General features: G+C 31.0%; 1 protein-coding gene across 1 annotated transcript in view; it reads left to right on the forward strand.

Annotated features, from left to right (window-relative positions):
* Positions 1 to 15,836, forward strand: part of LOC103576871 (division abnormally delayed protein) — a 44,216-nt gene that overhangs the window by 22,412 nt on the left and 5,968 nt on the right. The window contains exons 5-7 of the mRNA XM_008557286.2: positions 6,151 to 6,479; positions 15,001 to 15,151; positions 15,633 to 15,825. Coding sequence (XP_008555508.1) covers positions 6,151 to 6,479; positions 15,001 to 15,151; positions 15,633 to 15,825 — 673 coding nt within the window. The remainder of the gene's footprint in view (positions 1 to 6,150; positions 6,480 to 15,000; positions 15,152 to 15,632; positions 15,826 to 15,836) is intronic.

The raw sequence follows: 15,836 nt of genomic DNA on the forward strand, positions 1-15,836 counted from the left end.
ATGCTATTCTATATAAGATGCTGTGTACATCCATGTACAAGTACTGAATTTATATACATATATACTTACATATATATATGAAGATTATATAAGTATGAGAGACTAAAGTGAGTAGAGAAGAAGCAAACGACGAATAGAGTGAGATGAGCGATGTATCGAAGTGAAAAGAGAGGGAGAGACAGAGAACAAGCAGAGAATCCTTCGTAAAAGGGAGGCCAGAGGCGAACCTGTTATACCTGAACGAACTCGCACGCATCGAGTTGGAGGCTGTAGCTCTTGTGCTCTTTGCAGTTTTCTCGGTCTTTGTTCTTTGGGCTCTGATGTTCTGGCATGCCATGGAATAGCATATATAACATGCCATGGTACGGCATGGCCGATGGGTTCTGCTAGCGAGTAAAATGAACGACAGTTGGCTCTATCTCTATACTACAACTCTACGCTACTCTGAATGTTCACTTGTATCTATCATGTGTGTAGCTCTGCTCTATCTATCTAGTCTATTCAGCAGGTCGAACACGCGGGCAGGTTCGGCTCGTGACAGACGCTATATGCGTTCGAAAACAACGTACCTGCGGCGAGATATAATCGCGATGTGTGAGTTCGGACGGGCTGGTATAGTATGGGACCGCGGACCCAGAACTGATGAAGAAGAGAGAGAGAGAGAGAGAGAGGCAGTATAGGGGCTAACTTGGGTCTTGTCTTGGAATATAGAATAGTTGAATGGAAGACACGAGATGAGGGTGGGGAGCTTTAAAGAATAAAGAAAGAAAGAAATAAAAAATCTATATGTTTAAGAATAAAAAAATGAGGATATAAGAGGAAGGAGATTGCTGTTGCCATGTGACTCTTGTTGCCGCTTGTGTTATATTATGTGGCTGCAGCTTTCAACCAGCTATCTTTTCTTCTTTCTCTTCTTGTCTTGTCTTGTCTTGACTCGTCCATCTCTTTCTACAGCACTTACAACAGCTTTACTCTCCTTCTTGTTGTACCTACTACCATACGTTGAATTTTTACCTTGTGACGCACAAATTGTCCAACCAGCTAATCTTTCATGTTCAAAAGCTTGTTTTTGGTCATCCTGTTGTGTTGTCGGCATGTGTTAAACGTACAAGCACTTACAAACTTTATTATGTGTTATTTATTCTTCAGCTATTTATTTTAAATTTTAAACTTCCCGCCATGAAAATTTAAATTTTTAAAAAAGGCAAGTTATTGGTTTCGGTCTAATTTTCGAAAATTGAGTTCGAAATTTGAGTATAATTAGTACGAGTACATATATATATATATATATATATATATATATATATATATATATATATATATATATTGGTACAGTATATTCGGAGATGTTCCAAAAATAAAATTTCAAAAATTTTTTTTTCGGGTAACTTGCAATGTACTCGATGGATTCCAAATTCTGTTAAGCTCTTAAACTTTATAAGCCACATTGAATGCCACCTCAACCATCAAAATCAGTTAATTTAAAAAAAAAAAACTCGTTGTCGAAAACTTTCAAAAAAGTGTTTTTTTTTTCGAATAAAATCAAAAAGCTTCAATTTATTATTTCCAAAAATATTAGAGACTAAAAAACTGCATTGATTGTGACCTCAAAGGTCAAAATCGGTCAATTCAAAATATTTAAAAAATAACAATTGTCTTCATTTTTCCTGGATCGCTGACTATGCATCAAATGTACGTAAAATTGAACTGAGTCTACCATTTGATAGTCTCTTTCGATTACTACAGATTTATGGCAATCATTTCGTTAGTTTAAGTAATATTGTCGAAAAAATATATGAAAAATCAAAAAATTTCAATTTAAATTGCATTTATTGTTTTTTGACGGAATTCATTTATTTGATTAAGCAAAATCGTGAAAAATTAAAAAACCGCTTGTTGGAGCTCGAAGAATTCAAAAATACTAAATTTCCGGGCTCTTTGAGCTCAAAAACAGCGGGAAGTTTTGGGTTTTCAAATTATTTTTATCAGCTTGTATAAAGTTATTTTGTACTCCTGTGTACTGCAAAGAGTCTTTATCCTGATAAAATATATATCCATTTTACTAGGAACAAACATCATAAGAAATCAATAGTGTACGTAATAAAAATATAGGTCACTGTATAGACAAACTTTACATAATGTAATTGTATGTATGGGCTAAAAGTTTTCATCTGTAGGAAATAAATCTATATGACGATTTTTTCCTTATAAATTTTATGTATTCTGCAGAGTATAAATTTATATAAAAAGGGATGTAGGCTTTTTGGTTAGCAATAGATGAATAAATCGAAGTTTTAAATCCAAAAGCTTATGTAGTCCGCAAACTGATGTTACTGCTCCATAGTAGAAAAATTTTCAGAGGGGTCTTGGCTTCTCCTATATTCAGGATATCTGTTCGCTGAGGGCACAATATTATGTATGTGAAAGGCATAAAAGAGGAAAGACAGGAGGAGGAAGATGTGTGGATGAAAAGAATAAAGAAAGACGATTCCCGTTTACGGTGGAACGGAAGAGAAAAGTAAAAGACGAGTCCGTTATAGAGATTCCACCGGACGAATTCCAAACTCCGGGGATATAAAGGATACCGCGACTTTGCCGCCGGCAAAGTTCCTCCAGGATTTCTCTTACTCATTTATACACTCACTCACTCACTCTTTGCCCCTACTTCTTACCTCTTACCTCTTTTTACTCATTCTCAATTCGCAAGTAGCAGGAATAATCGAGTTTCAACCATCAACTATTCAACGACTTTTATAACCTCAGGTTTATTTTTTTACTTTTCTTCTTCCTATGGCTCATATCTTTTTTTTTTTTACATTATTATACTCCGTAATAATCTGTAATATCATATATTATTTATGCAAATTAAAAAAAAATTAATACCAATGATTATTAGCTTATTAGAACCCGGTGGAATGTATCGTTCTTTTTTACCTGTATTGGAAATTTAAAAAAATGTAAATTATGGAATTTTCGGAGTAAAAAAAAAGTGAATGAGAAAAAAAGTATCTAAAGTTCATTGTGAAAAATAAAATAAGTAAGAGTAGATGAGGGTTGTAGAAAAAAAAAATATAAAAAAGGACGAATAAGGAGGCGAGGAGGAGGGGGAGAGACATAAAGAGGGAGAACTGAAGAGGCGCACCCACCGCATTCCTCGCATCCTTTAGCCGTCATTGGGTGCTCTGATGCTTGCAGCTTGTGTAGACTACTTTGACTCAGAACTCCAGACCGCACTTGACAACCAAACGGGCTTCTATATCGATTCATCTCTTCACCCTTTGCACACTCCATTATCTATACCTTTTACTTCCGCTCACCTTTATACACCGTCATATATTTAATTTTATTGGAGTTCAGTGTCATAAAATTAAAAAAAAAAAAATGTATATATATATATATATAGTAATGGATAATAAATAGATAATTTATAAATAAATTACGCGGTATTTTTAAAAGCCATTAAAAATAATTTAAAATAAATTCTTATCTTTAACTTGTGCTTTAGCTACAATTTAATATTTAATTAATTAAAATTCATTGAGGTAATATGTCTCATTGACAATAATGTCTGGGCAGCTGACAATCGTGTCTGATTTGTCTTCAATGAGCAGGAAGACGATAGTTTAAATTTATCAATGACTTTAAATAGTATTTGTATTTGTGTTTATATTTATTTATTTATTTAAAAATTTATTATTGTTATGAATCGCTTTCATTATATTTGTTTGAATAGTATATATACTTAATACTAGTAGATTCGTGTTTTACAAAAATATTTTTTCGTAGAAAAAAAAATACATGAATTGACGGTAAAAGAGAAAAGAATCCTTAAGAAATTTAGCATAGAGCTAAAAGGATGAATCAGCTTTCAATATCCGTCGGTGAGTCACCTGTAGATGGTAAAAGAATAGAAGGAAATATATTATTGTATATAACAAGTGTGGGTAGAACCAAAAAATAATAATAAAACAAAATATATAATGTTCAGAAAAAAGAAAGAAAGATAAATACATGTAATATATCTATATATATAAGGTTTTGAACCCACGAGCATATAAACTAACAGACAAAGGTGTCGAATTACATGTGAAAATGATAACGTACTAGTTTGTTTAATCATTTAAGTAAACATGTTTATTTGTTTACTTTTTTTTATATTTTTTTAAATAATTAACTTTTGATATATATTTATTTTATATATTCTGCGTATCAATTTATGCGGACTGCATACAACAAATAACATCGTTTTAAATATTAAAAATATATGACAGTATAAAGTTGCGTAAAAAGGGGATAAAAAAAATGAGAGATAAAATTTATAAATAAAAAAAATTATAAATGGACAGAAAAAGAGTAGCATGACACACGCCTACACAAGTCGTCTTAATCAGTTGGTAAATTTAAATATACCTGTCTAAAATTCTAAACCACTGGTTACTTTTTTTTGTCAAGTATAAAAAATATAATAGATTAATAATAAAATGTCCTTGGGAATAAAAAAAAAAAAAACGTAACAGTTTTTGACAAATATCTGTGAGGAATTTATAAAACTTTAAATATAAATGTATTTTATATTTTACTACTCTTATTATTTTTTGTTTTCTGTTTTCTCGATCGTAAATTATAAAAGTGTAGAACTGTGCAATTTTTTATAGTTTTATTTTTTTTACAAAGTATTAATAAAAAATAAATTTAAATGCCAGAGTTTGTTGAGACGAAAAAAAAAAATAAAGTTTTTAAATTTATAAAAAAAAAAAAAAATTAAATAAAATATTTATAATCTGAGGATAAGAAAACGATGACGTGGTTTCTATTAAACGAATTATGTACCAAGCATAATTTAAATATACATTTTAATTCATCATTTAATTTTTAGACGATGTTGTAATACCAGATAATCGAAAGTCCGACTTAACTACATGTATATCGCGGAGAGAAAAATAATTTTTAGGAATATTAAATTTTCTGCTTACTAGAAATTTTAAATTTAATGCAAAAATTTAAAGATTTCATTTAAAATCATTTTTCTTAATCGAAAAAATTGGAGTTTTACTTGAGATTTGCTGATTTTTTTTTGTTCGCCAAGAAATTATTTTTTTTCTGTGTACATATATATATAATAAATACTTAAATAAGTATAAATATAAATTGATAAAATTTTTAGATTTTTTTTTAAACGATAAATTATAAAAAAAAAAATATTTGAAAAAATTGCACCTGTAGTTTTTACAATTTTCTAAATGTGCATATTTTTATTTTTAATATTTTTGCAATTAATTTCTCAAAAAAACAAATCAAAAAATTATTAATTGTCTGCTAATCAGGATCATAAATAAAAAAAAAAATTATAAAAAGAAAAAAATTGCAGCTGCATAAAAAAATTAAACTTAACCGCAATTTAAGATTACATTTAAATTAAAACTTGTTAAAAACTTTTCTTCATATTTATTTTTAAAAAAAGTTATTTTTTTCCAATGAAAAATTAATTAAGTCTAAAAATGCCAGTCCATGGAACCAGTGAAATATTACATAAATTAATTTTTCTTTATGAATCTGTGCCTTGAACTAAACCCAAATTACAAACACATAAATCTGATATATGTAGAGACAAAATTTTTGTAAAACATGATGTACATAATTATTTAAAACAGATTTGATATCTATTGTGTACACGCGTACAATAAGAATCAGTATAATAAAACCGTGTTTAAATTTTTATGAGTGTCATATCATAAGAATGTACACAAAGAAGTAATGTATAATATTTATAAACATAAAAATAAATATAAGCGAGAAAAAGAATAGAATGAAAGATTAAGTGTTGGAATACATAATGTGTGGTTGCGTGTAAACACGCATCTTTTAGCACGATAACGTTGTCTATTTGATCATGTCAACGTTCATCTTGTCACTGCTACTCGACGTTATTCTATCTGCTCCATCTCTACATTCTCTGCATACATTATTTTTATAATACATAATTTATAATAACAATAATAATATACAACCACATACGTGTATCATAATAACTATTAACATAATAGAGATCATTAATCACAAATTACAAATAAATAAAATATGTATTTATTCATATCGAATGGATAATTACAATAAAAATATATAACATGATAATTAATTATATATTTTCAGGTGCGGAATGTGTGTGGTCGTTCAGAATTGCAATTGGGTAAATCATCTTCAGAATCCTCTTATGGCTCTGGTTCGTTTTCCGGTCGATCAGAATCCTCGTCTCCGTCGTCATCGTCATCTTCACCGCCTAGTCTTGAAGAAAGACTTGCGGCAGTAGTTCATCCTGGGAATACGCAAGCGCATCGGCCAGTGCCCACGCAACTACACGTGCAACTTGGCAACTTTTTGGCAAGCGTTGTGAGGTCGCGTACTTTCTACGGTACACTTGCTGACAATATATGTGAGGAATATCCGGACAGGCATTGCTGGAATGGCGAAAGAGTTGGAGAGTAAGTTTCAATAGAAAATTATGTTTTTTTTTTTATCCTCCTACTTTTGAACTTTTAAATTTATGTATTTGAATTCAAATTTTAGTGAAATGGAGTACGAAATTTAACAAGTTTTAAATTACGTATAGTAGTGTGGTAATAATAATAATAATTACAATTATTATTAATCATTTAGGATGATCTTATTATAGCGGCTTGTTAGTCTCATCTCTTGTGATATCGTCCGCTTTATTTCTTCTCGGGTCGACTCGACTCGCGTCTTTAGTCACAGTCAATTTACGTCCGAGAGCACCAGTCGAGTTAAGTTGACTTTCTGGTTTAGCAGCGCGAGCAATACGATTCCTTAACGTTTTACCACGCCCAGATGGCTGCCCAACATCGTCGTGCGACTCTCATCTTCTCAGTTTCTCGTATCGTCCAAAATACATATCTATATGTATGACAGGGGCATGCCCAAAATTTTATAAAAATAAAATTATTTTTATAAATATTTTTTCAACATTCGAAAATCACTTTTGTTAATATAGTCCAGCATTAATTTTAATTTTTTTCGTTAAACTTTTTCAAAAATCGATTCTGAGTTTCGTGCATCGGCCGAAAATTGCAGGCTATCCCTAATTACCTCTTGTCATCTTTAGACTCTAAAATTAAAATTACATAACATTTTAATATCCAGAAAATTGTTTTTTCACTTTTTTAGCGGGTACTCTTTTGTCCGCAAAAATTTTCCTTTTTTTAAGGCAACAAAATTTTGCGTATTCGAGTCCTCGAAAATTTGGTATTTTCTTCCCCCCCTATATAACACGAGTAGTGCTTATATACCAGCAAAATTTAGGGTAAAAGCATTGCAAGCTGCTCAGATATCTGTTCTGTGTATGTTCCCACGTGGTTTCTCTTATTCGCAAGCATACTCTGTACTTTGTACTGGTTTCTGACTCCTGACTCCTGGCTCCTGGACCAACTACTACTACTACTACTACTACTACTCGCTAATTAACTTGTTCTCGGCAAGGGTCTCAAGAGTGTAGTTTTACTCAGTACAATGTTCATCTCTCAATTCCTCTTTCAACAAAACACCAAATCCACTTTGCGATACTTTTATTTTGTATTTTAATAACCCATCGTTAAAATTCATTAGCCATTCTATTATTATTTCATTATTTTATTGTCTAACTTTTTATTATTTTTATAAAACTTTTTTTTATCAAGTATGCAAGCCGTATTATTTTTATCGCATAAAAAAGTTATAGGAAAAATGAGATAAAAGATTATAGGTACTTGGTATCCGCAAAACTGTCGAGTGTAGAAGAAAAAAAAAAAGGTGAAAAAGAAAGAGATGAAGCAAAAGAATTCAGGAGTCTCTTGCGAGTTCCCATGGCCGTACACCAATTCTCCCTGAGCCTCACCTCAAGATCTCTCGTGATAAAAAATAAAGTAAAAAAAAGCTGAAAAAGAGAGAAAAAAATAAAATAAAAAATGTATATATAAAACAGAGTTGAGAAGGAAAAAGAGTAAAAAATAGGCAAGGGAGAATAAGAAATTTGTAGACTCATCCAGCTCCTGCCTCTTATATATACATTTATAATACGCCTATATATATTTATTGTATGTATAAATCCATAGCTATATTTAGAGGAAAACAACAGTTGAAACAGAATACATTTAACACAATAGATTCACATCATCAATTTTGTTTTTATTCTAGTTCTTATTCTTGTTCTTTTCTTTTAGTTTTAGCTATTTGGTAGTTTTTTGAATCAATATACACGCGACATGAAGGGATGTAAAAAAAGGAGGACGAGTATTGATTGAATTGAGCGTAAGCACAACAAGATAAATTCAGGGTGCCAAGAAAAGACACCAAGGACAAGGGATCAAGAGTGTGGGTGTCATAGCAAAATAGTTGGCGAGTGTAATTTAACAGTTTGGCTGGCCGAGAATGTTCCCGATGAGAGATGACTGCCCGTAGAATCGTATGCGTGGATATCTTTATGTCCGCGTAAAAAATAAATAAAAAATCCGAGCATCCGAGCGGAGTGAAGGACAAACGGACAACCCGAGGACAAGAAAGAGGAAAAGAGCATAAAGAATATGTGTAGCTAAGTTGCTTATATGCTCGTAGCCGTCGTCGTCGGATAGAGTGTAGTTGGGCCGACTCTCCGGCGCCGGTTTGCTCTCGTTGCCAGACTCATTGGCGGCTTGGCGTCCCACCGACTGCGCCAGTCGTTTCTCCCTGCGCTCTTATCACCCCGTGTCCTCTTGATGCTCTTGTATTCTCTCTCCCTCACTCTCAATCTCGCGATTCCTCTCCTCGTTTGCTATACTCAATTTTCCTCTCTCTTACTCTTTTTACTTTGCATTAACAGTTCCACTGTATAATACGAGTTTTGAATTTTCGCGTGAGCGGATTACTTTGCCAATATCCAATCCAACATCCTAATTATAATATCTATCTTATTAATTAATTTTAATACCCATTTTTGCTTTAACTTAATCTCATAAAATATTTTTATTAATTTAAAATATTAATCCGCTTCAATACTTTTTTTATTTATTATTTTTACGTACACTGTTTACTGGATTAAAAAAAAATATAAATAATTAATCCGCGGTAAATTTTATTTTTCATTTAAATTTAAATATTACATACATTAAATAATATCATAATGGATATTTATTATTAAATTTGACATTAAATATGTACGCTGGTCCTAATGAATAATGTAATTAAATGAAACATACCACGATGGAGTAAAAAATGTAATACGTTATGTATTTTTAAAGATAATAAATTTTATATATATACATATATGTCGCAAAGTACATATATGTAATGCAGGTGCACGCGGTAGAGAGTAGAGAGTGGATGTGGAATTGGCCGGGATGAGATTTGGAGGCTATCGATTTACACAGGGGACAGAGAGAAGAGGAGGAGAATGAGTATCGCGTGGTGGTAGTGGTGGTTGACCATCATGAAACGTAACCGCGAGCCAACAAGACGCCGTCACACTGCGTTCAACTCCCTTGTATATATGCTTAATTTTCTCTCCTCTTTCCATACATGTATATATGTATATATGTATATACATTCATATGGGTTTTATATGTGTAATGTGAAATGCAAATGTTATATATATACAATGTATGCTGATGAGTGTTACATGTGCACTCTATTCGGCAAGTCCCGAAATAGTATCGACGCAGTATCAGATTTACCTCGGCGGAAGTCGTTGACCAAAGTGTTGGCGACATTTCCGTTTTACCCCGTTATAGCTCTTATTCTGAAAATAGAATCGGAAAATTTTCACCAGATAATAAAATTTAAACACACACATATATATATATTTTGATCAATAAATATAGATATATAAATTCAATACGTACTTGATGAATAAAACGCAGAGAGGAAAAACCCGTATATTGGTTATTGGAGTATCGTTTTTATATTTTTTTCCGTTGTTTACTTTATTTTATTTCATTATAAGTTTTTCGTTTTCTGCGGATGGAATCATGTAATGAAGGAAAAGCACATCAACCCATTATATTGATCTTTTTTATTTTCAATGAAAGAAAAGTTTGTTAGCATTTTTTTATTTCCTCTATATCATCCTTTTTTCCGTCTGTGAATTTTTTCATTTTATTTTTATTTTACTAACTATAAATATTTATCGTTTTTACTCATGTGTGTAAGAGCAGAAAATATACTCTTCAATTTGGTCTTCACATGGCAAGTTTAAAGAATTATTGGTTTGGGTCAAAGATCGTGCCGGCGTTGAATTCCACCGGCGATTAAATCGTTTCTCGGACGCTAATAATTACCGACGGCGCCGACTCTCAATCGCAGATCAATCGATCTCCCATCTCATTATAAATATATACTATTTTTTTTTAATTCATTATTCACACCTAATATTTATAGTTATGGTGTATAGACACATATATGTCTACAACCGTGACTTGCGCATTATTTAATAAGAAAAGTACTTTGTGTCTAGTCATCTATGTTTCTAAACATCTATAAACATGCAACTAGTCTTAACTATTGCTATTAAATTATATACAAAATAAATCACGTGCTTTGCAAAACTTAAACCGACCATTTTAAAAATTCTGTTAAACTGTTGACCCTACGGGACGACCCCAAAACTTTTTTGTTTTAAAAAACCGCTTTAACAAAAAAAAAGTAATTTTTGACTGACAATATCTTTGGAAAAATCAATCACTTTGAAAGTATTTTGCGGTGATCAAAAATTCATTTTTCGAGAATTATTTTTTATTGAATTTTGAAACAAATTGGATGAAAGATTTACGAGTCTTAGAAAAAAAGCCTTAAAAAAAATTTTTAATTTTTATTTGTCATATAACTCATAAACTTCAACCGATCGACATCAAAATCTAATCAGATCAAAGTCCTTCCGGTTGCCGCCACGTACACAGAGTGATTAAATTAAATTTTTTTGAAAACTTCAATTTTTTCGGATAAAATAGAAGTTTTCTCTGACCGACGAATTTTTTTTTTTAACAGAGGCAAGTAAAAATTTTCTTGAGACGAATAAAAATTTTTGGCGCCAAAATCATTTTTTTCTGTATTTTAAAATTATTGTACGACAAAAATTAATTTACACACCCACATATACGGATGTCAATCCGGAAATAGAAAAAATAACTTCCTAGGACTTCAAAACGTCAAGATCTGATGAAACCACTAGCCTTCGTTTTATAATTTTAAATTTTCATAGCGGGAAGTGAACAAGTTCAAATGATATTTAGTAAAGTTTAATATTAACCGTCAATTAGTTTATTTTGAATGACAGATTAAATAAAATATATATCAAAGATACATTTAATGAAGATATAATTGAATTAATTGAGTAGCACTTAGCCAGTAGTGCTGAGGCAAAGTATACTTGAGCTAACAGTGTTTAAAATGAAACAAGATGGCTCACGGACCACCACTATCAAATCAAGTTACCTGCTCAAGTACTTTACGAGCTCTTGAGTTGACTCAATTTAGTTACGGTCCACCGAGAGAGATAGCCTACGAATTTTAAAGAACATCCGCTATACCTATATATATATATATATATATGCTACTTTACCATCAGTCTCTTCTTGTCTTCTGCCGCACGAGCGTAAAAGTTTTTTACTTACAGCAAAAGCGATTGCTCTATAAAAATATGAGTATAGATTTAAAAAAAAAAACATTATAAATCTAAATCTTATATATTTAAATAAATTTCACTCTGCTATTTTATTTATTCTGCAGAAAATAAATTTAAGCCCAAGATTGTAGCAAAAAGTTGGCGGTCATTTTTAAACTCCTACATGTGTTACTCAGCACAGATAATAAATATATGGAGCAGAGTTAAGTATGGATATTAACATACATACAACTTGCGCTTATCTTGTGGTGTTTACCGCCAAAGTTTAAATTTAAAAACTGTAAAAAAATTTTCCAAGTATTATAAGAAGACTATAATTAAAAATAATAAAAAAAAGTATTTTAATAATAAGAGAAAGAAGATGAAAAGAATGAGATAAGTTGTCAGATAAGTCGACAAAGTTCTTGGTAATCGAGACGCAAGGCGAAACGAATTACTTCTTGGGCAATAAAGCGTCTGTAAAACTTGCCAGGGAGACGTTACACTCTTTTTTTTTTTTATTCTTTTCCTTTAATCTCTTTCCATTCTTCCATCGGTAACGACACAGTATGTGTGTTATATATACATATACATATGCATTACGTATAAAAGTATGTGTAAAATAAGAAATAAAAGACATAAAAAATGAGGAATGTGAGATGAGAAATAGAAGAAGAAGAAGAGTAAGCAACAGAAGGGGTGGAGTAGGAGGAAGAACACCTTTGCCACCCGTGGGATATGATTAGGCGAAAAAAAAAATAAAAAAAAGCTATAAGGAAAATAATAATAAAAATAAATGCAAGAAGATCCTGCGCGGCTCCTTTTTTGATTAATAATCTGCTGTCGGTGCCTCTTGGTATAGCGACCGATATATGCTGGTGTGTATTCCTTAAGGGAATAAAAAGAGATAAAAGATGAACTTTACGTATCTCACCTTCCATGTAACCTCTTATGCATAAACTATATTTATTTTACTTTTTTATCTTTCAATCCTTGATATATATTTTTTTTAAATACAATACGAACACATCATTAACATCGTTAGCGACTTCACCCAATTTATAATATTCTATATTAATTATAAAATTAGCACGTATATAGAAAGGGGGGAAGTAAACGGGGTACTTAGGGAAACACTGGTTTTTGAGGACACAAATACGCTAAATATTTTTTTTGTGATACTCAAAGTAACGAAAAAATTTTAATTTTTGCGGGAAAAATAAAGCATCCCCTAAAAAAGGTAAAAAAAAAATTTCTGGAAAAAAATGACATTTTACACAATTATTGGACACGGGAAGAAAAAAAATTTTTAACAATTTTTATCATAAAACAAAAGTCATCAACATCTTTGGATTGACACTCGATTTTTGAATATTTAAAAAATATTTTTTTTTTATAAAAATTCAGGGGTACCCCGTGCCCCCTCCTTGTCCCCTGTATTTAATTGTTACTCATATATTATGTATTTTAATTATCTATATCTACAAAGTGTGTCATAATTATTATTATTATTATTATTATTATGATAACATATGTTATTAAAGTGGATGCTGATCAAACAGCTTGTATGAGTATGACATCAAACAATAAGAAGATTCTTTATTATATACCACATATGTATTTATCATCGGGTCCAATAACTTTAAAATGCGGCTGATAATAAAATGCCATCTGTTGATTCCGAACGCATATAATCCGAGAGAAAATGGAGTAGAACAAGTTGATCCTCGGTGAGAAGCAAGAAGATGTCATGTTGAAATAAAAGTTAAAAGTTAAACTTACCGGTTTCTCGCCTTTTATTTGCTTGTACGCTAAAACCCTACATCATACAAATATATAGTCACATATATATATATATATATATATGTATATGTATAACAAGCAATTGAATGTATATTGTAGACAGTGATGCGATGGACAGGGTGTATAACATACAGTACAATCTTTTGCGAAAGATTAAAAAGAGATGGACTAATAAGAGTCCGAGCCCAAGTAGTTGATCGTGTCACGTCGAACCACCTCATCGTCCTGCTCGTCCTCCCCCTTCTTCTCTTACCAGTTTTTATTCCAGTCACTCTCCCTGTCCGTCAGTTGTATCACGACTTGACCTGGCAAATTACTCGTTAACGAGCAACGGAAGGCCGCAATACGTGTTTTGTATGAATGCTTGTCTTTGCGAATAAACCACTTGTTAAAATAATATAATAAAATATATATATATATATATATATATATATATATATATATATATATATATATATATTAAGGGGTGTGTGAATCGGGTTATAATCAATTTGAATTTAAAAACTTTTCGAATTATTCGTAAATTTTAGATTCTTCGAAAATTTTTGAATTTTTTTGTACACTAGAAAAAAAAAATATTTTCAAACCATTGTATATTTTTACCACAAGAAATTGTGATATTAAAAATTTTGAATCTAATATATTTTTGGTGCACAAATTTGAAAATTTCATTCAAAACAATTTTCTTAATCGAAGAAACCCAAATTTATTTCGAGATATTTTTGCAGGTGTAAATAAATTTTGATTTTCTTCTGTCAAAAAATTGATTTTTCCCGCTAAATATGAAAATAATGCAATAACTTATATCGATTTATTGCTCGAAAAAATATTGTTTGTTACAAAAGTTATTTATTTTTCAGTGTAACTTAAAAATTACTCAATGAAAATCCAAAAAACTTTGATCAGTTTTCAAATATTGAATTTTTATTTAATGCAAAGCAAGTTTTTCAAAGTAACCAAAAATAATTTTTTCGCCGATTCGTGACTGATCTCTATTTACCTCAGAAAAAAATTTGAATTAATATAAAAACTGTCAGAATTTTGAGTAGTTCAAAAGAAAATTTTGGATTTCGTTGTAAATTTACGAATAAAAAAAAAATTCTATATGAATAATTCGTAAGTTTTAAATTCGCACACCCCTAAAATATATATCTATAGGTATTATGTTTATACACATGTGCTGTGTAAATATCGCAAAAGAAAGCGAAGAAAGAAACAACTTAATAACTAAACGTTCTTTAGGCACTCGATCTATTCAAACTCAGTGTTGCTCATCTAATCATTAAGCTAGAGAACTCGCTGCAAGATTCCACTTCCAATTATTCATTGAAATGTCTGTTGAGTCTATTTTATTGCTCAGGGTGAATAACCTACTATTGTAATACTATATCGATCAATTATTATCAGCTTTCGCGGAATATAATCAACTATTTACCTATTCTGGTTTATCATTTAAAGCTATTTATACGTTTACTGATTTATTTTTGTGCTGTAATATATATTTTAAAATCATATTCCTATACTGGTAATATTAACCATTGATAATTAATAACTTTATTTATTTTTAATTATTTCAGATATACTAAAACAGTTGTAGACTCGAGTTTAACAGCCCAAAGATATAATCCAGAATTTACGGTAATAAGTGCCAGCACAACGGGACTTGTGTCAGCTTATGGTAATTCAAATACCAGTGTCCTGATTGATCAATTGAGACATATTAATCAGGTGAGTGTTTTATATATGTATATCAGAATATAAATTTATATATATATATAAACCCGGGTAGATAACTTAACTGCGAGTTTATGGAAATCTACGGCTGAAATTGGATGTCAAGTTGACTGGAAAAATTAGATGGCACAAATTGACGCTCATTTAAAATCAATTTCAAAGCAAATTTTTTCCCGCAACAAATTTATGCCAACTTATGGTTTATTTTGTAGTCATATTGTTGTCAAAACTCTGGGCAGTAGAAATTTAACGTCAACTTGGCGTTAATCTGATCGGAAACTCTGGATAACAAATTTTTTAATAGAAAGTGTTGTATATATCAGGATATATATTTAGAAAAAAAGGATTTCTTGACGCAAGAAATTTTTTCTCATCCCAAGAAAAAGGAATCCTTTTTTTCTGTATATTTATAACAATAAACTTTACAGTGTGAAGAATATTATTAAAATGAATGATAAATTTTGATGCTTAACAGGTGGTCCAATCGCAGTTAGCATCGGCGCCTGACAGTGGAGTTTTGCTTGCTGATGAAGCGCTCGACGGTTCGGGAAGTGGCGCTCGGCCTGAATGGAAAACGAAACCCGATGACGGAGGTATCGATGACGAGGATGAAGGCGAGAACGATGACGAAGAAGCCTCTGGCTCGGGAATGGGACCCACTACAACATGTAACTACACA

The sequence above is a fragment of the Microplitis demolitor genome, chromosome 7 (genome assembly GCF_026212275.2).
Source record: "Microplitis demolitor isolate Queensland-Clemson2020A chromosome 7, iyMicDemo2.1a, whole genome shotgun sequence".
NCBI classification, from domain to species: domain Eukaryota; kingdom Metazoa; phylum Arthropoda; class Insecta; order Hymenoptera; family Braconidae; genus Microplitis; species Microplitis demolitor.